General features: G+C 51.1%; 7 protein-coding genes across 7 annotated transcripts, besides 1 other annotated feature; 4 read left to right on the plus strand and 3 right to left on the minus strand.

Annotated features, from left to right (window-relative positions):
- The first annotated feature begins 3,205 nt into the window (after nucleotides 1-3,205).
- Nucleotides 3,206-3,289: a sequence feature (Short protein (CCOS01_12475, KAK1516926.1) was converted to a misc_feature.).
- Nucleotides 3,290-4,655: 1,366 nt separating this feature from the next.
- On the minus strand, nucleotides 4,656-5,093 carry CCOS01_12476 (uncharacterized protein; the record flags this gene model as incomplete). The annotated part of the gene is made up of 1 exon (XM_060460624.1): nucleotides 4,656-5,093. The coding sequence occupies one exon, from the start codon at nucleotides 5,091-5,093 to the stop codon at nucleotides 4,656-4,658; it is 438 nt and encodes a 145-aa protein (XP_060308672.1).
- A 2,773-nt stretch (nucleotides 5,094-7,866) lies between these two features.
- On the plus strand, nucleotides 7,867-9,525 carry CCOS01_12477 (uncharacterized protein; the record flags this gene model as incomplete). Its single annotated transcript, XM_060460625.1, has 4 exons — nucleotides 7,867-8,295; nucleotides 8,373-8,449; nucleotides 8,502-8,976; nucleotides 9,034-9,525. The coding sequence occupies 4 exons, from the start codon at nucleotides 7,867-7,869 to the stop codon at nucleotides 9,523-9,525; spliced, it is 1,473 nt and encodes a 490-aa protein (XP_060308673.1).
- Nucleotides 9,526-10,712: 1,187 nt separating this feature from the next.
- Nucleotides 10,713-13,038, minus strand: CCOS01_12478 (uncharacterized protein; the record flags this gene model as incomplete). Its single annotated transcript, XM_060460626.1, has 5 exons — nucleotides 10,713-11,496; nucleotides 11,560-11,652; nucleotides 11,706-11,798; nucleotides 11,877-12,578; nucleotides 12,737-13,038. 5 exons carry the CDS (start codon nucleotides 13,036-13,038, stop codon nucleotides 10,713-10,715), a joined length of 1,974 nt encoding a protein of 657 aa, XP_060308674.1.
- An 880-nt stretch (nucleotides 13,039-13,918) lies between these two features.
- Nucleotides 13,919-15,712, plus strand: CCOS01_12479 (lactose permease; the record flags this gene model as incomplete). Its single annotated transcript, XM_060460627.1, has 4 exons — nucleotides 13,919-13,987; nucleotides 14,069-14,180; nucleotides 14,237-14,598; nucleotides 14,669-15,712. The coding sequence occupies 4 exons, from the start codon at nucleotides 13,919-13,921 to the stop codon at nucleotides 15,710-15,712; spliced, it is 1,587 nt and encodes a 528-aa protein (XP_060308675.1).
- Nucleotides 15,713-16,213: 501 nt separating this feature from the next.
- Nucleotides 16,214-16,760, plus strand: CCOS01_12480 (uncharacterized protein; the record flags this gene model as incomplete). The annotated part of the gene is made up of 3 exons (XM_060460628.1): nucleotides 16,214-16,342; nucleotides 16,401-16,597; nucleotides 16,661-16,760. 3 exons carry the CDS (start codon nucleotides 16,214-16,216, stop codon nucleotides 16,758-16,760), a joined length of 426 nt encoding a protein of 141 aa, XP_060308676.1.
- Nucleotides 16,761-17,228: 468 nt separating this feature from the next.
- CCOS01_12481 (fungal specific transcription factor) lies at nucleotides 17,229-19,561 on the plus strand (the record flags this gene model as incomplete). The annotated part of the gene is made up of 4 exons (XM_060460629.1): nucleotides 17,229-17,316; nucleotides 17,504-18,512; nucleotides 18,571-19,002; nucleotides 19,075-19,561. 4 exons carry the CDS (start codon nucleotides 17,229-17,231, stop codon nucleotides 19,559-19,561), a joined length of 2,016 nt encoding a protein of 671 aa, XP_060308677.1.
- A 230-nt stretch (nucleotides 19,562-19,791) lies between these two features.
- On the minus strand, nucleotides 19,792-20,770 carry CCOS01_12482 (fumarylacetoacetate hydrolase domain-containing protein; the record flags this gene model as incomplete). The annotated part of the gene is made up of 3 exons (XM_060460630.1): nucleotides 19,792-20,268; nucleotides 20,323-20,459; nucleotides 20,515-20,770. 3 exons carry the CDS (start codon nucleotides 20,768-20,770, stop codon nucleotides 19,792-19,794), a joined length of 870 nt encoding a protein of 289 aa, XP_060308678.1.
- Nucleotides 20,771-20,893: the final 123 nt, after the last annotated feature.

The raw sequence follows: 20,893 nt of genomic DNA on the forward strand, positions 1-20,893 counted from the left end.
GTCAAATTTTGCAGTAGCTAATATCTTTGGCTTTTGCTGTATTTGGGGACGACTTCTGAAGATTGCGAAGACGTGGCGTATGTGAGGCACAGAGACACGGTGGCTTGCTTCTGTTCTTGGATGCTGGCAGGAACACGATATCGCGACTTTTGCTTCATTTGCACATGGTCATGATTTTGTTTCTCCGGTATCCTTGGTTCGTTGATAGTTGCTGAGCATTGATGGCTCTTGATTGTTTTGGACTTTGTTTTGTTAGTTGCTTTCTGCATTGACACTTCTCTTCTCTTCTCTTCAATATGACAATCGTCCCTTTTTCCATTGCTTTCAAGATTTCTTCCAATTTTATTTCCTCCAATTTGACCTAAGTTCTACACGCTTGTATTCATTGCATTCAAAATGTGTTATTCCATACTATCATGACACGACTAGAACTTTTGGAATAGGGGCGTTCATCAATCCCCGAAACCGAACTACACCGCCGGTAAAATCTTCTTCCCCCGGGATAGCTGTTCGAACTCTCCCTCTGGCGTGTATGAGACGCTCAAGGGAATAACTCAATGTTTTTGAGAGAACTTGGCCGCCTCTCGAGTAACCAACAGGGTTCGAGGAGTCAGTTATGTCGAGAACCGGATCTCGTAATTACGTTGGATGTTCTCTCAAAAACTATGCTTCCTTGTTGAGAATACCCATAATAAGTTCACTGCAATCACCGTAGATTGAATCTCGGGGCTTTGTAGACCAGGTGCAGAGAATCGGACATGGTCATGGGAGGCAGGAGCCAACGCATGCCCAACAAAGAGTCTTGATCATACTCGAGCTTGGGGACGCCATGATCCCAATTCCGCAGGCCTTGTCGCATCGCTGCAATCATACAAGTCGTACGAGGACTTTATAGGTCAAGCAACAACCGCAGATGGCCATCTAGACAGCGACCTGATCGCTCCCGAAACTGAGGTCACCGCGGCCAACTCTCACGAAGCAATTGAGCAGTTGTCTAGCCTCCCCGCCGATAGTGTTCAACCCAACTAAAGAATAGAGGAGAGCCACAGAGTAGACTATCTTATATCAAAAGCCAGAGTAGTCTTCCGTCAAGCTATAGTCTTTTCCATCTTACTTACCCTCTCTCTTACTTTCCAAAACCGGGCCCACGGCGACGTCCGGGTGCGGGCGGTGGGGCAGCTTGACCACCTACTGTTCGCTGGCTAGATACGAAATTCGACAGATGAAGGTTCTTCGGTTCTTTCATCAAGTGAATCAGCCCACAAACCCTGGCGACCGTGCTCCCTGTTGAGCTCTACTTCCCAGCTCACGATTGCATATAAGTCGATCACCTTCAATGACTGGAGGTTACGCAACGATTTGAGCGCTTTACTGACCCCGATATCAAGTGTTTTCTCAAAATGATCACAGGAAGCTGCCGAACTTGCCAGAAGCGACGGGCCCACGCTCAGCAAATCGGCCAGTATGTCTGAGCTCCGAAATCCCCAGCAAGTACTGGTCGTGTAGTGGTAGAGAACTAATCAGCTTGAGGCGGATTGCAGCCTCATGGATATCGAGACGTTTTTTGTGGTTCTCCCTAAGAAGACGTGCTTTTCCTCCGCTATATTTCTCACATGTTGAGTTATTAGACCTTTCCATGAATACTTGCAGCACCTGGCTTGCGATTCAGAGAAGCTACAGAAAAAGATAGGCTGTCTCCGAGGCAAAGAAAGGGGGCTCGTCGAAGTACCGGAGATGATGTAATAGAAACTAATCGACCTGTGCGGTTGACCCCGGGCCTCTCTGCTGTGTACGCAAGCATTACCCCTCCGGGGCTTTGATTTCCGTTGGTACCTCGATGTTGAGTATCAGGAGAAGTTCGAGATCTTCGTCGATATTGCGAATAGTTCAATCACTTCTATTGATAAAGTCGATCACGAATTTACTTGTCGAATGTCGGCATTTTAGCACTAAAACAAAGTTGTCGTATCAGCCCTGGTGTGGCTGCGCACATAGAGGATAGCGTGTCTCTCCCCTGTCGAGGAGATCTCACTTTTCTTGGCTCGTATCATCTGCAGAGAGGGATACTTCAGAGCTGTGTTTGTTCAGTCTCGAGAACGCGTCGTACGAGACCGCCCGCAAAAGTCTGCTCGTGGCAACACTCGCCGAAACTACACCCGCCTTCTACACTATCAGGGGAGTTTGGCGTTTTGGTTCTTTTTGACTCTTGCGGCAGTTCCGTTGCGGCCCAGATGCTCAAGCAAGAGGCGTGAAGCTATATTGGATCAGACATTAATCTTGCTAGTTAAACGCACCGGGGACTATTGTCATCTTCGAGACAGGCGGCTTCGGCGAATTTGCCGTGCTGCTGAAAATTGTATCTGGCAGGCTCGTACCGCGTACGACTTTACTTACCTACCTGCTCGCTACCCGATACAAGAGACAGAGCATGCAACTCCAGAATCTTTGCTGGAACACCTGCGCTGGTACACGACACTTTGAGCCGGTCCTACGACTACGCAGAAGTTTCCAGGACATCGTCCCTCTTCCATCAGCGTCAATTCGGCGGCTTCGGGCTTTCGGAACTTGAGGGAGATAGTTTGTGGATAACCTTACTCAATCAGTCAGAAGGAGCTTCAAGACTAGGAGTAACAAGCCTAGGAAAAGACATGCTCTTGTTGATAGAATTGGATGGATGAGCGGGTAACGAGGGCCATCGACGAAAATCACGCTTTGGCGATGTCACAGGGAAAGCTTGCCCATGAGTAGCTACTCATTTCAACTTAAGGAAAGGGGTTATGAAAGGAGTGTTATGATACGTGGTGACGTTTTCGGGGACATTGTTGGTCCGATGTTCAGGACCAATTGCCGGTGAATAAGCCCAATTAGATCTGAAAGAGCGTCTTTAGTGAAGAATTCATGATCCTTGCAAGTACTGCCAGGCGAGAAGACTAGGCTTTTCATGGAATATGATGTCATATTAGCTCAAGCCTAAATGCAGTGGATAGCAGCGCCAAGACTAGTAAAGAGTGTTTCCATGTTAGTTTCAAAGTAGCATCGGCCTCGGGCGATATGGCAAGGCCGTCACGACTCTCATTGCCTTCAACTCCATGATAATAGCGCGGTGTTGAATCGAACATAAATAGAAGTAAATCACCACTCCGACTGTTGACCTATGGTTGCTGTCTTTTCAACATTGAACATATTGCAGTTATTTTCGGCCAACATGATATTTCGGAGTCACATTTTCACCGCTACAATCGCGCTTCTGTCCGCTGTCAGCAGCATTCAAGCCGCCTGTACATCATAAGCCCCCGGTACAGAAGGATACAACGGCGGAAAGTGCAAGCCCGACAAAGTTCTTTGCGGCAGCGCAGGCTCTACCATTACATGTTGTGACACTACGGCCTGTTCTTGAAAGTGTTTTTATTCCTTGAGAAAAGCTCTCAGAGCTATAATTGACATCTCCACTGCAGTCTATTTGGTTTCGTGAATGAGCACGGCGTATGGCTGTGGACGAGGCCAATCCTCTAACCCGTTGCATCATCAGCCTCTCGTAACATCCAGAAACTTGCCTCTACTTTGAGGCCCGAGACAGAGGAGACTATTCTGGGGTGGAATCATGTCACCGTTTAGGTGTGAAGTATGAACTTTAAACCTTCCAATGAAGTGCAGAGGGAAGGAGGGGGATGGTTCAGCACACCTAGTGTGTGCTCAAGGTGCCCAAAGTGACCAAGGCGAAGCTGTGTTAACCACGACATTGACATCCATCAACTCAATGTACCGATTACGTACTGAAAATTAGGATGGGAAAATCCCACTGACAACGCGATCGGCTGTTTTTGAATCAGAAGATCTGCTGTAGGTACTAGGAGAATTCCGTCACTTCGAGACCGCGCGAGCCTTGACTTAATCGTATCGTGACCCATTGACTACATAACATGAGTACCATTGCGACCAGCCTTTGACCTCAATGGCTGACGTGGCAATGCTAGCTCGTCCACGAAAATAGGCTGTGTGATGATTTTTGCATTTCAAGAGTTCCGACAAACCCTTACCTACACGTATGTTACCTTAGTTTTCGGTTGGCCTAGACATCAAGGCTTAAGATCAATGTCTGGGATACAGACTGGACTGAAAAGATGGCGATAGACCCTTGTACCTTGCCTTCTCCATGTTGCCAATGCAGTGGCACCAGTGCGTAGTTGAGTTGCATATGTAAGCGGTTAACCGTATCTTGAAGAGTCCCGCTGACCTCGGTAACGCCGATGTATCGCCAGTGAACAAGGACCAGAATACGAACTCAATGTTGACAACCTTTAAGAGACAGAACGTACAGTGTCGCACATAAACGCTTGATCACAGCGGCGATGTCAGGATGATTTAGAGAAAACAGGTTTGTGGTAGAGCAGTGTACACCCTAAACTGTCGAGATGGTACCATACATCTGATGAATAGACTATCCGTGTCTTGCGCCCGAAGGGTACGCCGACCTTAGTCTAGAGAATTTGCGTGGGAATTGGCCTGGTGATCGCAAACAACCAAATCCACATTCACCAGTATCTCTCGCCCACACCCCTAAGCACAACCCAAATTCGTTTCCGTATCTTGTCGTACCGTAATTGCGTGATAGTGGTCGTTCCTATCCTCCACTGGTGCATAGAGCCGTTGGTTATTTAAATCGACTGGATAACGATGCGAAAACTCTCGCCGATACGGCTGACTTGCACAGACTTTGAGCTCGTTCCGGCCGACAGAGCCTCACTTGCGATGATGCCGTCGCCGGCGTAGACGGTGTATTTGAAGGTGAGAGTGCTGAACGGGGCGCTGTGGTAGAAGGTGATCTTGAACTGGTCGTTGCCGAGGGGCTCTGCCTTGTACTGAAAGCTAGTGCCACCGCCAATGACAGACGTTGTAGGCCAAGGGACGACTCTCTCAAAATTCTCCCTCGCCATCAAGACTGGGGCGATACCTGCATCTTCGAGGGGCTGGGCGGAGCGTTCATTCGCCAAGGACTTGTCGCTCACGACGACGTCGCGCGTCTCAGCTGGAGCGGTCACGGCGGGCAGAGCGGCAGCGATAGACGCGAAGCCGAGGATCATAGAGACCTTCATGGCGATGGCAAAGAGGATTCTTTGGAAAGTAAGGTAGTAGGAAATGATCCGGTAAGAAAGGGTCGTTGTTTGGGAATATCAAAGCCTTCATGACAAGCTAAGCGGATGACTTCGCTGGCTTATATGTTTCAAGCACTGACGGCATCGCCATGGCATCAATCCGAATCATATCACATCATTTGCGAAGTTGGGAAGGTGGTTCGATGGTAACAGCGATGCTCATGTGTAGGTGATTGAGGTCTATCGACCGAAATAGAGCATTGCCACTTCAGATTGCGACCCCATCGTTCAATGCTTCCTATTTTGTAGTCTGACCTCCCTGAAGTAGAACACTTCCGTGCGGAATCGCATTGTTAACATCGTACGGTAGTTAAAGCACGCAAAGAGCATGAAGCAACGACGTGAAGATGACTTTAGCCGTTCGGTCCAGTATCTCCTTGCGGAAGGAGGAGCGTGTCCAGTGGAGATAGCGCAATACCTGGCCGGCTTGGATCCGCTGCCATGGCAGAGTCGGCCTTCCTATATCTGGGCTTTATGACGGGAGGTACTACCGGCGCTGGAGAACGATTCATATGCGCCGTAGGTCTACTGATCAAGCTGCTCCCGATCTCTCAATTTTCGACTTGTTGCTTCTTCGATTTATCGATTACCTCACTCCTGGTACCTTGTCAACGTGACTATCCCATAAATCATCAAGAGTCTCGTATAGTGGGTGCCATAACACGGTCCGTCGAGAAAGCAATGTCGAACTGCCTAACGTAGTCATCGCCAAGATAGACAATGTATTCTCATAGTCTAGAGGAACATAAGATGGCGAGCTCTTTGTTCCCTCAGTACGCAATATTAGTGGTCTAGTCTCTTTGAGTTAAGTGCTTATCCTTGAAAACAAGAATTCTGTAGTATGGCGGGCTGGCACTGTGGTCTATGTGTGAGTAAATGCACCTTCTCATTTTGCTCTGTAAGGAAGAACAGCGGCACGCCTTTCGTCAGGGATGTGATGAACTCAGACGATGGTGAACATTAGGGGAACAATAAATCAGGGGCAATTCGCCATCTGGAAAACATTTACCCATTAATCTTAGCTGCACTACAGTATCCCGCTTCTACTACCGATCCACTCCCGCAGAAGTCAACTCATCGCCGATGAATCCTCGTTCGACGGACACTCAGGGCTGCGATGCCTGTTTATCCACAAGAGAATTGCAATAGCAGGACTTGAATCCTAGCATTAATTCGCTTGGCACCATGGATGTGGCAAGGTTTGCTTGAAACGAGGATTTTCTCGATAATTGAAGGCTCTGTTGGGAAAGTATAGCCCGAGGATGACTTGAGTCAACCGTGCTTACAATTTGTTATTACCGAGCCACGACTCGTTGAGTTGTGTCAGCACTGGCCAGTTCCTTTTGTTCTGCAGTTCTGCATTGCTTCTCCTTAGACTTGGAAAGTTGCCTCTCTCTTCCATTCCACTTCGTTGGCCGTGTACTCCGTATTATTCTGCTGTTGTACCTCTCTTATACTGCGCTTGTCTTTGACCGTTCTCTCTCAAACTCCAGACACTCGCTGTTCTATGATGGATGGGCCTCGATTTATCTTGGTGCGAGACCTATGCGGGGTCGTATCTAAGTGCCTTACAAGACTGGCAGCCGTCTCGTGGATAGCGGTATTATAATGGGTAGCGCCACACGTGGCAGTGACAGGTTTTCGACTACAATAAAGGGCCAGCGATCTTGAACCGGGTGTCGACTGGATATAAAAGTAGTGGCTTGTAAGACAAGCCTAGAGTTCAAAAACAGACACAATCCATCAACAGAGGCTAGCCGACAGTCTGAGCCACTATAATATCCAGTACTCGACCTCGTCATGTATGTTTCCGCCATTCGTCTGGCACATAAATTGAGTACTTATTGTCTCGAGACTTGAAAAGGATTTCACGACTGTGCTTCTTGGCCGGTGGAATAAGTTTTGCGGAGACAGAATACTTTCTCAGACTGAGTGAGAGCGGCCGATCATACCTTATGAGTGAGTTTTGCATTCCACTAGCAAACGAGCAAATGAGCAAACGGAGCGGCAACTTGAGAGTACAGGTGATATGTGTATGGCCGGCTTCTAACATGTAAGCTCTAGAATAGAATTTGGCGATATTTCACGATGAAATTGCTTACAGTCACAATTTTCATGACTTCAAATATAAGTCTCTTGTAGAGGCTTCGGCTCGGCTCAAGCGGTTGGGGTCAGGCAGTTCGGCTCGGGTCAAACGGATCACTATCGATGAAGCCAAGCGTACGAGCAAAGAACCTACCATAGGAAATCCGACGATATGTACGGAGTATTACTCGATCAGTTTACTGGCGCGTGGCTCCAAAATCTTCCTTCTCAAATCAGAGGGTAGCCTGTGGAGTTTTGCCCCTTGACGTATCATCGCGGAATTTCGTTGAAATTGGAGAAGCCGATCGCAGGGTGGATGTCGCTACGATAATCGTCAATACCGAGAGACCTACCGAGCCGGCTTCTTCTCAAGGTAACATTCAATTCTTCCGCCAACTAGCTAACAACCCTCGACTCCACATTCGGCATTCGGTGGGCTTCCCCGCCTTCTCAGAATACGTGGAGAAGTGGGTGAAGCCTCGCATACATGTTCGCCGTAGCTTCGGACTTACGAGTTGATACCTACATAAAAGTATGAGATCCAGATCCTCTACATCGAAGGGGAAGGTGGTGCATTTTTCCATCCTTCAACATGATCTGAAGTTCCACCCTTCTTCCAAATTTCAAGATGCAGATCTGGACGCCATTCACTCTGGTCGCTTCTTTGGCGCTAGGCAGCATCTTTATGCCCAGTATTCACGCATTACCCGGCCCGAGCGTAGAAACGAAACAGGGCATTGTCGCCGGCTTTCAAGATGCAGCAGCACCAGGAGTCGCGCAGTTTTATGGCATTCCCTACGCTGAAGCGCCCATCGGAGAGCGAAGATGGCTTCCTGCCTCGCCCAAAGAGTCTTTCGGAACCTTGGACGCGTCAGTGAGACGTCCGTCTTGTCCACAGACGGATCCGCCTGGCACCGGAGGCGCGTGGGCTGCTGAGTTCTTGATTCGGCCGAATAGCACCAGCGAGGATTGCTTGACACTTAATATATGGACTCCGGCCAATTCATCCAAGGCTCTCCCGGTTGTTGTCTGGATTCACGGCGGTGGATTCGGTGCGGTATCGTACCTTCCTTTCATATTCCCCTCATGCGCTGTTTGTGAGTGCGTACTCAGGTTCTAATAAAGACATAACAGGGAAGTAATGATATTGCCTATCAAACTCCCATCCGATGGGTTCAGAGAAGCCAGAAGCATATTGTTGTTGCCATAAAGTAAGAAATATGATTGCTGCCGCTGAAACGTCTTACTAACATGATCATTCAGCTATCGCGTCGGGCTTTGGGGTTTCCCAAACGCCGCAGGCCTTGAACAAACGCAACAGAATCTAGGGCTTCTGGATCAGCGATTGGCCACGGAGTGGGTGCGAGATAACATTGCACAGTTTGGAGGTGACCCTGAGCACATTATTCTCTGGGGCCAGAGTGCTGGAGCCGGATCAGTCTCGTACTATCAATACGCCTACCCCGACGATCCCATTGCCATTGGCTTTATCAAAAACTCGGGATCACCCTTCATCCCAATCGGAAGTGACGATGCAGTACATGGCAACTTCTCTTCCCTTGCAGCCGCATTCGGATGTCAAGAAGACGAGCTTGGCTGCTTGAGGGAGATTCCCTTCCGGAAGATACAAGAGTACCTCGATCAAGCTGGCAATTTGACATTCAACGTTATTGTAGACGAGAAGACCAAGTTCTCTGACTACGAGAACCGAACTTTGGACCGGAGAGTTGCTAAAGGTGTAAGTGTCAACCCCGTCTAGGCACACAATAGCCATGCTGACTTTGTCATCGGGAAGCCCTCAATCGTTGGTTCGACTAGGGATGAATGGAACTTCGCCGGCAGCACTACCATCCCTCCAACCAATGGATCCGACGTGGTTCCAGACAATCTGTTCGGCTGCCCGGCGCAATACGAGACCAGTCTGCGAAATGTGGCTGGTCTCAAGACCTACCGCTACATGTATTCCTCCAACTTCACCAATATCATGCCCGGAGGCCAGGGCGCATTTCATTCTGCAGAACTTCCGCTTATCTTTGGAACACATGATATTGCTCGTCAGAGTTCTACAGCGTTTGAGTATGAAGTCAGCGAGGCGATGCAGGACTTGTGGTTGTCATTTGTACTCGATCCTGAAGATGGACCGGTTACTGAAGGTTGGGAAGCGACGCCGCTCGGAGGCCTTGAGACACTGCAAACAGGTATTGACCTTGGGTACAATGGCTCTGTTGTACAGCGGTTCTCTTGGAGTTCTTGGCAGACCGCATGCGTCCACGGTGTTGTTGCCTGAGATGATCAGGTGAAGGCTGGATCGGTTGAGACTTTGGTAAGATGGCTATTTTCATAGTAATTAGCGACCAAAGACCTTTCATCCAGCTCTCTGGCCGTCTGACACGAGATGTAGAAGTGTCGTTTGGCCATCGTTCCGATGCGATGGTACTGACTATGACTGAAGTTGACAAATTACTCCCTTGCGAGTCCGCGAGTGCTGGAGATAGGAGCCCGACGAAGTATTGCCTTTACTTATCAACTAGAAGGATCTGCAAGTCGTTCGGACTTCCGTTCGATTGATGGCTAGCATGAACCTGACAGGTGCCACATCTGTGACCGTGCGCCTCGAACGGCTTTGATGGCAGGGAATATGAGACATGCCAACAAGGCCCAGACAAAGCTCAATCTTCACTGGCCATTCAAGCAAGCCAAGTGCGTGTTCCTCAAAACCCAAAAGAGTGGTTACACCGAAAGCTACATAATACCTCATCAAGGCCAATGGGGCCGCTAAGTCCGGAGTGTGACTACATCTAGACTTCCCCGAGCGAGCCTGCCTGCAGACGGGGACGGATCCCGATTGAATGCAGGCGGGGAGAATGTCCGACCTAGTCGGTCAACTCAAAACATTGGGTGCTGACAGACTATCGGCTTTCCGCCCCGAAAGAACTGTCCCAACATTAAGCAAACCTTGCTGCGACATACAAGCCTGACATCTCTCGGTATCGGGTGCCGCGACAAGCGTGCGTTCCCGGTACACTAGGATAGACTCAGCCTAACGCATACTCGCCCTTTCGCTCCTGCTGTCAAGGTTTGACTAAAACACAGTTAACGGTGTCTGATGTTCGGATTGCTGCGAAGCGCCCAATGAAATCGCCTACGCGCCGGGCGCCACCCGAGTCTCGCGCACCGCTCGGCTAATTGAACGCCAAGTGAAGAGCTTAATCTCTTTCCCCGATTGAAATTATAACATAAAATTGACTTTGCATACAGAAGTAGTACATTATCGTACAAAGGTTCGGATATTGGCCTTGACAGTTCCCGTAGCGGCTACTTTGACACGATGCCACCGGTGAAGGCCCGAGAGCCTTGCCACCCCGCTTAAGCGCTCAAGAAACGCGTGAAATGATTATGTCCATCTAAGGCTGAACACATCTAATGCCTTTTCCCTTCACAATGTGACTATGTACCTCGAGAATAAGCATGAGTTCAGACCGTAAACTTTGCAAGCGCCCAGTCTAACACCCTAGCGCAGTCGCTTATGCCTCCTTCCTCGAACTCCCAACAATTAGAAAGAATTTCCTTTTGAGCAAAGATCGTCCGCTTCCAATTTTGAGGGTACGTGACCTTTGTTGGCATATTCAACGACGGGATACTCTGTGCCCGCTCTGCGGCCGTCAGAATTAGAGAACAGGTCACGAACCCCCTCAGTTGTAACCAGAGGCCGTGATGAGGTGTAGACGAAGTAGCCTGGATCCTGAACAAACAGTACTGTAGACCTCGCGAAGCAAGCTCTGCTACCCTTGCGACCATGTGTTCTGATACCGTTAAAGCGATGGAGATGGTTGAAGCCAACCGGACGAAAGGTCTGCACAGAAGCTCCTTCATCGCCAGGTACCGTCCACGAAGCATTTGGCAAAGGTCATCACCCAGAGGAGCGATGTCTCCGGTGGGTATTTGGAATGATATTGGCGGCGGCAACGACTCATACCAATCTGATAGTTGGGCATCAAAGACCTCAAATACTTCAAGCATGCGGTCAATGCCGTGCTCAGTCGGGTGGGGAGGGCACCTCTTTTGGGCCTGAGTGAAACGATCGATCAGGTGCCTTGCAGAGATCTCTGCTAAATAGTAGTACCAGGATCTTTGCTCCATCATCAGGACTTTGTTATCTAGGTTCATGACCCCGAGTGTTGGTGGAGTGGGCAGACTGTATGGGTAGTCTACACCGGCGAGGATGGAACCGGGGAGAGACAGCTCAAACGCCAGCTCACTGCAACCGAGTCTTAGCCAATGATCAAGTACACTACGGGAACATATCCCGGACAGGACGTACCATTCAGATTTGAAGCAAGTAAAGTACAATATTTGCTCCATTGAGAGTGACTGGGGGAATTCAGGCGTCTCGGCTTTAGCCGGCATGGTGAGTCTGAGACGGATGTCAGCCAAGGGAAATCCAAGCAATGCCAAGGAGAGACAGACTTGTTTGTGAGCGAAGTAGTATACCAGGTGTTACTCGCCATACTGAAACATTTCCATGCTTGTAAGGGATCCATGTTGTACATGTGCCAGATTCTGCCATACTAGTCAGCCTTACATGTACGACTGACCAAGAGCCATGACAAGTCAGATACGCGGGAGGAGCCGTCTTACCCTGCAAGGCACAAGCATTGTACAGACTCCCATCCAGGTGAACCCATGGAGAAGCCGAGTCGTTTTTCGGCGACTGACCAATACCTTGACGCCAGATGACGGTTGGGCTCCACGGAGTATCCACGAGGGGTTCCGCTTGGCGTCCTCTGCCCAGGTCTCTGGGATATGGCGCCGAGGGCACAAGACAATGCAACGATACAGGTAGACGCCGACCAGTCAGGGCCGTTTTCCGCGACCTGCTTTAACATCTGTCGCAGCATTTGAGCATCGACGATGGGATTCATGGGATGAACATTGGTCAAGTACAAGTCTACCAGCCGGGATAGCTCGTAGAACTCCATGGCGGGGGGTGATCTGGGGGAAAAGGCTTCCCCACGTGGGGAAGCATGGCTGAAGGGGTCTATCGCGAAGGGCACCGGTTTAGGAAAGATTGGCCACTCCAGCACGGAGTCCAGTCCGGCGGTATCCGATAACGAGGGGTGAATGGACTTATTGGCCTCATCCGCGGCACCTCCATCTTGCCCAGACAGGAGACCATCTTGACGTCCGCTTTGGAAGGTTGGACTGTCCGGATAGTCGCTTGAGTTACCGGACAGGTCGCGGCTAAGTTGTGGTATAGCGCGAAAGTTCTCCTCGTTGCGTTGAATTAGGTTGGCCAAGTTCTCTATTGCTCCCAGCAAACGTGGTCCAACACCTTGACATCTGACGGGAATAATCCACACTTCGTTAGTATCAGTCCGATATAACGAGTCCATCCGGTTGAACCGGCGGCCATCCCCCGCAAAGTGTATGTGACCCGAACCCGTCGATCAGACGTGGGCCTTAAGACTTCAAGTCCGTATGAAGTAAAGTAAACTTACAGTGACGTTGCCGGAGCCGAGTCCTCGATATATGTGCAAGTTGCCCCGACCCTCTGACAATAGCCGCATATCGGCCTCTCGTTATCGCATTTCGTCTTGCGGCCACGGCACGTCTGACAGGCAGATGAGGCGCGCGACCAAGTTCTCTGCTTCGGCATCCTAGGATCAGCTTGCTCGACATGCGCGTGATCGACGCCGGAGACGGAGCGGCCAGGAGGCGATCCGCCAGTAACGGCCGTCATGCCCATGTCGGGGAAACCCCGGCCGATGTCCATCCTCATCCTCTTCAGCGGTGGGTCCATTGCGACGATAGATGACTCCTGTAAACCTCGTTGTTCGGGATCATTTCTCGTGTCGGGGAGACGAGCGACGCGAGATGTGAGGGGGAAGGCAGGATGGTCGGCCCTGTCTGGGGATCGCGAGTTTAATTATCGTGCAGCATTGATCGCCGGCCCCCGCAGAACCGTTTCAGAACGCGACGCCATGGCCTCGGGAAGCGTGGAAGCTCACTTATGACTCGCCTTATCTGCATGTCATAGAGTCTGCTTAGTCTTGAGACTTTTGCGCTCGGGGACTCTTCCCGGTGAGTCTGCTCGGTGAGCACCAAGGTGAACCATTCTACCGACTAGGGCAGCTCGCTTCGGGGGGCTTGCCGTCGGTGTAGGAAGTAGGCCAGGTGAAGTCTTTGTCAGCTTGACAGTTCTCCAGCGCTCCGACGCTTCTACTACTAGCGGCGTTAGTCCATCTTCACTCTAAGCCAGGTCTATCCATAGTCACCTAGCGTTCGTTTAGTCTAGTCAGCGTGACCTGCCATCCGACTCCCGAGTTCCGTGATGGAATCTCTCACCCGACACTACGGGTCAATCATCCAAGCTAACGATGAACTTGGGGAAGAATCCACCGCCCGTGGGGAAACCGCAGACATTTTACGGGGTCGACTGGGGTACACAGGGGGGCTGGCCGCGTGGGAAGTTGAGAACTCCTCCATTCCGGCTCTTGACAGTGTCTCTTTTGACTTTTGCATATATCTCCAAGTTGTCCTTCGACTCAGCTCTAAGGGCATCGAGTTGATCCCGGCTCGGCGACTTCACTGCTTTCAAAGTCGATTGCAACTGTGGTCATTGAATAAACCAACAGCCTTCCAGTACAATCTCAGTGCAGCCCGACCACAACAAAATCAAGATGGGCTTCCTCAAGTCAAAGCCAGCCAAGAAGACGGCTGCACAGGCCGTCGGGTCTGACTTGCTCGCAGTGAGTCTCCCCTTCAATTTGCCGGCATCAACAACAGACGACGCAAGTCAGAAGCTATGTGAACATGAACTCTAACATCAGCTCAAGGTCCTGCCCGAAAACCCTGCACCATGGTATCGTACCAAGCACTTGCTTCTGCTGAACCTAACTCTATTGGTTCCCATGCTGTCGTCGGCTTCGGTCGGCTTCGATGGTATGTCACTGCTTCGTGTGAGACTTGTGAAGTGCCATCCTAACATTTGGAACCAGGTGCCATGATGAACGGTTTGCAGACCATCAAGCAATGGCGCGGTTACTTTGGTAGCCCTAGTCCATCCGTGCTCGGAACGATGAACGCTGTGTATCCCATCGGCAAGATCATGGGCCTTATTCCGACTACATACCTGGCGGATAAGTACGGCAGAAAAGTGCCCATGTGGATTGGGTTCTTCCTTCTCCTCGTCGGAGCTGCCCTCCAGGGCGCAAGTACTAGTCTGCCCATGTTCATCGTCTCACGATGGCTTCTCGGTGCTGCTACAGCCTTCATTGCGCAGCCGGCACCTATTCTTGTGACCGAGCTTGCCTACCCGACCCAGCGAGGCAAGATCTCGAGTCTCTATAATACCTTCTTTGTAAGTCTCCCTAGCTACCTAGGTCTATGTCAAACCTCTTGTAAGAGACTTTAGCTGACACCTGCCATAGTTCTTCGGAGCAATCTTAGCGGCTTGGTCAACCTATGGCACATTCCGACTGACCTCAACTTGGAGTTGGAGGATTCCGTCTATCTTGCAGGGAGCTCTTCCTGCGATCCAGTTCGCTTTCTTCTACTTCGTGCCTGAGTCTCCCAGATGGCTCATTGCCCATGGTAAAACCGAACAAGCCCGAGAGATTCTCACCCGCTACCACGCCGGCGGCGATGCGTCTTCGCCTCTCGTTGACTACGAGGTCAAGGAGATCGAGGAAAACGTCCGTCTCGAGACCGAGGCGTTGCGCGAGTCTTCGTATCTCGATCTCGTCAAGACGGCACCCAACCGTCGCCGTACGCTCATTGCTGTCATCACCGGTCTCGGAGCCCAGTGGTCTGGTTCTGGAGTTATCTCTTACTACCTCACGCTGGTTCTCAACACCGTCGGAATCACCGAGACCAAGGATCAGGCCCTCATCAACGGCCTGCTTCAGGTTTTCAACTGGTTCGCGGCCGTGTTTGCTGGAGCCATGATGGTTGACCGGATTGGTCGCCGCAAGCTCTTCCTCATTTCGACTGCTGGTATGCTCGGATGCTACATCATCTGGACCATCCTCACCAGCGTCTTCACCAACACCAAGGACGAGCGAGCTGGCTACGCCGTGGTGGCTTTTATTTTCATCTACTACTTCTTCTACGATATCGCCTGGTCGCCCCTCCTGCTCTCATACCCGGTCGAGATCTTCCAGTACACTCTGCGTGGAAGGGGGTTGACAATGTCCCTGGGATCGACTTTCGTAGGTCTCATTATCGGACAGTTCTGTAACCCCATTGGAATGGCCAACTTGGGCTGGAAGTACTACATCGTCTTTTGCGTCATTTTGGCTCTTCTGTTGCTCTTGATCTGGCTTCTCTTCCCTGAGACCAAGGGCCGTTCGCTTGAGCAGATTGCCGAGGTGTTTGACGGCAAGAACCATGCCTTTGGCAGCAGTGGCGTTAGGAGCGACAAGGTTGATGACGAGTTTGTTGAAGTTGAGAATGTTGCGGATAGGAAGGCCTAAGATAATAGGCCAAGCCATGGTCGATGAAAGCCTACGTAGTTGCGAGCTTACTAGAACTGCAATCGATTGTCAAGTTTCTTGTCCACATCTCAAGTTCTTTCATGATCCCAGCTGACAAGTCTACATTTGTCTCAGTGAGGGCCAGTAGTATGATGCGATCGACGAGGCAAGTTACCCCCTAAGCCAAGACATCTGATGGGAGTTGAGCGATACACTTGCAGAGTGGTAGACTTCGACGTCAGCCGCGCAATGCCACGTTCACCTACCGGCGCTTCTGCTTAGCGTCCCATTGTGTCGGGATGTATCCCAGCTGGCCGGAAAGCCAATCGCGCGTTCCGGCCGGGTTTTCATTGCACATAGAAGAGTGACTGAAGTCTTGTCAAGCCCCGACTGCCCAAGTAAGTGGCCACCGGAGGCAACGCGCAGTCAACCTACTTAACTTAGCAGACTACTAAGCCTTCGTGATCCTTGACAGTATTCCTTCTCAGCGCCGCCAGAAGTATGTCGTCCTCTTTTCGGGGTTCTTGCCTATGCGGCGGGATTGAGATCCAGACTTCGTCGACACCACTCGCTGTCCTCTCCTGTTTTTGCATTCATTGTAGCAAGGGTGCCGGTGGGTCGCACCAAATAGTAAGACTCCCAATTGTTGAAAACACCAGAGTGATTGCTAATTCGGTTTTTGCGGCAGATTGCAAAGTTTGAGACTCAATTCGTCCGAGTCCTCTCAGGGAGCGATCTCATCTCCAACTTCACGTTGGCCGACACATCCAGTGGTTCTCCAAAAGAAAAGTCGTTCTGTCGCACTTGTGGAACCCCGCTGTGGACGACCCCCTCATCCGCAAAGGGGCGATACATACTCATCCGGACGAGCCTGTTGGAGGGCGGGTAGGTGATGTCTCTCCCCTACGTGCCCGGTTGGGGCTCCCAACTGACGGATGTCGGATGCAGCACCGAACTGCGACCTGATTCGGAGATTTTTGTCAAGTTTCGGCCGCCTTGGCAGCAAGTGGTCGACGGAGCTGTGCAATGGGAGCAGATGAGAAAATAAGCAGAAACGGAGAGTTGCTGAGTTGCTGGACAAAGAAGCTGGGGTAAGATGGGGGGCTCATGACTCGGAACTTGTCCGTTTGAACAAATCATAACTCGATCCGCTTTCCGCGTCTCGCTGGTGCCACCATTCGATCCATGCTTTGTTTCTCTCTGTTGTGGTCTCAGGTATGGAGGAGTTCTTCAGGTGGCCTCGGAACTCGGTGTGATCCCCAGACTTTCAACCTTTCTCCATCCAAACATTTCATCCCGAACTCTGCACATTCTCCGCAATCTTTGTCTATCTTACTCGACCGAAGTCAATCCGAGATCCATGATCTAAATCTAGATTTCCCAGGCCATTGCGGCTTCCGAGATAAGTCGCCCGTCATTCCGAGCTTTGTCTCGTCTGGGAAGAGACTCCAGTCTCCGGCGGAAGAGCCCATCTACCCCCACGCTCTGCGTCCGGTGGGAGGAAAGGGAGAAAACAATGGAGCCGAAGCCAAAGCGGATCAAGATTGATGTGGCATGTGAAGCATGTCGGAGGAGGAAAGTCAAGTGTGATGGAGCACGCCCAGGTGAGTGATCGGTGAAGACTCCAGCGTGAAGGAAACGCGGCTTGGAGAGTCTTGGCCCGCGGGGTCAGACTGAAGTCGATTGGAATCCTGCTAGGAAGTTTGTAAAACATCTGCTTTGCCTTGATTCATGAGCTGCCCGCGCAACGCGTGCGTTTCTGCCCGTGCTACGGCTGACAGCAACTCATAGCGTGCGGCAACTGCTGGAAGAGGACCGATTTGAGAAACGGCTGCACCTATACCTCCGAGACCGAGAAGTCGTTCTCAGGTAGTAGTAAACTTGCAGATGCAAGTCCAGGCAATCCCGAAAGGGCAATGCCCAAGATCGTCCACACGCCCGAGGCCAACTTTGCGCAACCCCTGATGCCTCCCATCTCTCGCCCGGCTCCGAGTGCGACGCCCAAGTCGACCACCTCCTCGGGTCCAGACCTCACAAGGCGAGGTCGAGTTGAACGGCACCCCATCACTCCATCCGATGCTAGCCCTTCAGTTGTTGATTCCATGACCACGGTCCGCGAGGATGGCATGGTGACTGGCGAGTACTTTGGCAGTAGTAGTGCTGGGTCTTTCACGAACCAGATCAAAGCTGCCATTGATGCGAGGCTGGGCTCCTCGACAGAGAATAGGAGTGTGAGAAGCTCTCTTTTCCGTTCGACACTTCCTCTCAATGGATCTGGTGCGGGAGGACAAGCCGATTATGTCCTGCCAGCCCGTAAGCAAGCTGATCACTTGACCGATCTCTACTGGTACTACGTTGATCCGTTGTATCCCTTCCTGGACCGACAGAGATTCGAGCATTCTTATCGAGCGCTGTTTGCTGGTACCTCCCTCGATGCCGATGAACGAATCTTTGTGAGCATCCTCAACATCATATTCGCACTTTCCACGCAGTTGATCGAGTCACTGCCTCCGGATCAGAGGGATTCCTCTAGCCAGGAATACTTCACTCGCGCACAGAACTTACTACAGCTGAGCCTTTGGGACACTGGCTCCATCGAGCTGATTCAGTGTCTGTTGATTATGAGCCAGTATCTCCAAAGTACAAATAATCCTCACCAGACGTGGATGATTGTCGGGTCTGCCGTGAGAATCGCTCAGGGCCTTGGCCTACATTTGCCAGAGACGGCATCAGAGCTCTCGAATGAGCCCGAAAGAGATCTCGTGAAGAGAATTTGGCATGGATGTATCCTGATGGATCGGTGAGTTTCATTCTGACACCACACTTTATGCGCATAGCACCTCTGACTTGTTGACTAGAATGATTGCCATCACACATGGACGCCCGGCGATGGTCTCGGATCAATTAGCGTCAAGTGTGGTACTACCTTCGATCCCGGATACCAACGTCACCAGCGTCGACGAAGTACAGCTAGGTGCCGTTCAGCTTCACAAGCTTCGGTATCAGGCCTTTTTCCATAAGTCGCTCGAGCTCTACGAGGTTATCAACCACGCAGTCCTCGCGTTTTACTCGTCAACATCGCCGCTTAAGTCGCCTACCTACCCCAACGGCACTGGAAGCAAGACTCAGCGCTCCTTGGATAGGACGGAGCTAGATCTTGGGAAAGCTCTACAGCTTGATCAGCGCTTGACGAAATGGGAGAAGAGCTTGCCCAGCTTCTTGACTATGGCCGAGCCTGAGACTACTCTGGACGAGGTCTTCCGCAGGCAGGCGGTAATCCTGCGTATCAGGTAAGTACTTGCGACTCGAGTTGGCTTATGGTCAACCTGACCATCCCTTGAGCCACGACTGACAGCTCATAGGCTCCTTCATGCACGCATGCTGCTCCTCAGGCCTATGCTCACTCGATTCTGCCTTTCTCAGTGCCCGGAAACCTCCCAGGTCCATGATGACCTCTCATCTCGCGTCGTTCAGCAGTGCGCCATGGTCTGCGTAGAAGCCGCGCAAAGTCTCATCTCCTTCATCGTGCAATTCCAACAACACGATGGCACCCTCGGCCTACTCCCAGCCTGGTGGTACCGTGTCTTCTATATCTACACAGCCGCAACTGTGCTCATAGCAGCAAGACTACGACCCGCGGTCTTTTCTTCGCTCGACATCTCTCGCTCGTGGAATCAAGCGATGGCTCTGCTCCATGACCACGAGAACCTAGGGCCTTCTCCGCGGAGATGTGCCGCGGCGCTTCAGATCCTCTCAACCAAGATGTTCCAGGATCAACAACCTCAATCAGCTGCTCTCCCAAGCGCGGATACCAGTGCAGCGGTGCCCAACATCACCAATGAGCAATAGGAGACCTTTGATATGCCTTTCCCTTACTTGGCGCAGGATGCAGCATTTGACATGGACGCAATCACGTTCGACATCAATGACTTCTCTTGGCTTAATAGTATGCCTGGAAGTTTATAACCGGTAGTTGTCAGCCCCCATCATGTACATTCATCAGCAAAATACCCGGCCTCCGCGCCTTTCATGCTTATTCTCGAACCCCCGATATTTAACAATTCATTCGTGACTTCTTTCTACTCAAACACCATCTTGTTCTTTACACTGCCAAGCTTACTTATCCTTACCTCCACCACATCCCCATCATTCAAGTACTTCGGGGGCTTCATACCCATAGCAACACCCGACGGCGTCCCAGTCAACACCACAGTGCCGGCTTCCAACGTCGTTCCTTGGCTGAGGAAGCTGACAATCTCCTCCACGCCGAAGAGCAAGTCGCCCGTGCTCTCGTGCTGTCGCTCCTCGCCGTTGACAAAGGTCTGCAGCAACAAGTCGCTGGCGTTGCCAACCACTGCCGGAGAGACCAGAACAGGGCTGAAGGGGGCGAATTTATCGAAACCCTTGCTGAAGCACCACTGGGGCACGCCGCCAGCCTTTGCAGGGTCTCTTTGCCAGGCTCTTGCTGATACGTCGTTTGCGGTGAGGTAGCCAGCGACATATTCCAACGCGTTTTCCTTGGGGATGTTCTTGCCCGACTTTCCAATCACGAAGGCCTACCCTTGTAAGCGGCTTCTATCGAAAGTTTATTCCAGAGAATCGATACTCACAAGTTCACCCTCGTAATCAACGGTTCCGTCCTGTGCAACCTTGGGGATCGGCACGTCCTCATTCCATGCAGCGACTGATGTTGCGGGCTTAATGAAGAGTGAGGGGAACGGAGGTGGGGTCCGGCCACCCTCCTTGACTGTGCTTTAAGTCAGATGTCTGTAGTAGCTTCATTCCGGGGAAGGTTGTAGTACTGTGCTTAACATAGTTGAGGCCAATGCATCGAATGATCGGAACGTCCTTTGGTGTAAGGAGCGGTCTCAGGGCCTTGACATGCACCCGCTCGCCCTTGGCCAGGGATGAGATAGGACTGGCACCATCGTAGATAGTAGCCCACAAGTCACTCCTGTCAAGAAGCGAGGTAATCTCTGGTTCGTCTTGCACCTCAGGCTCGCCAAAGTGCTCGACGTCGTTGTCGTCAACGAAGCGAATGAGACGATTCCAAGACATTTTGTTTGGGAGTGTGTCTGAGAATAGAAATCTGCTCGAAATAGTGAGTTCTTTTCTTGGTCACAACAAGCCGCATGAAGCTGTTCCCAGATTATCTCAGCTCCTTAAGTGTGCCTCCGAGAG

The sequence above is a fragment of the Colletotrichum costaricense genome (assembly GCF_030867565.1).
Source record: "Colletotrichum costaricense strain IMI 309622 chromosome Unknown Scaffold_15.1, whole genome shotgun sequence".
NCBI lineage: Eukaryota > Fungi > Ascomycota > Sordariomycetes > Glomerellales > Glomerellaceae > Colletotrichum > Colletotrichum costaricense.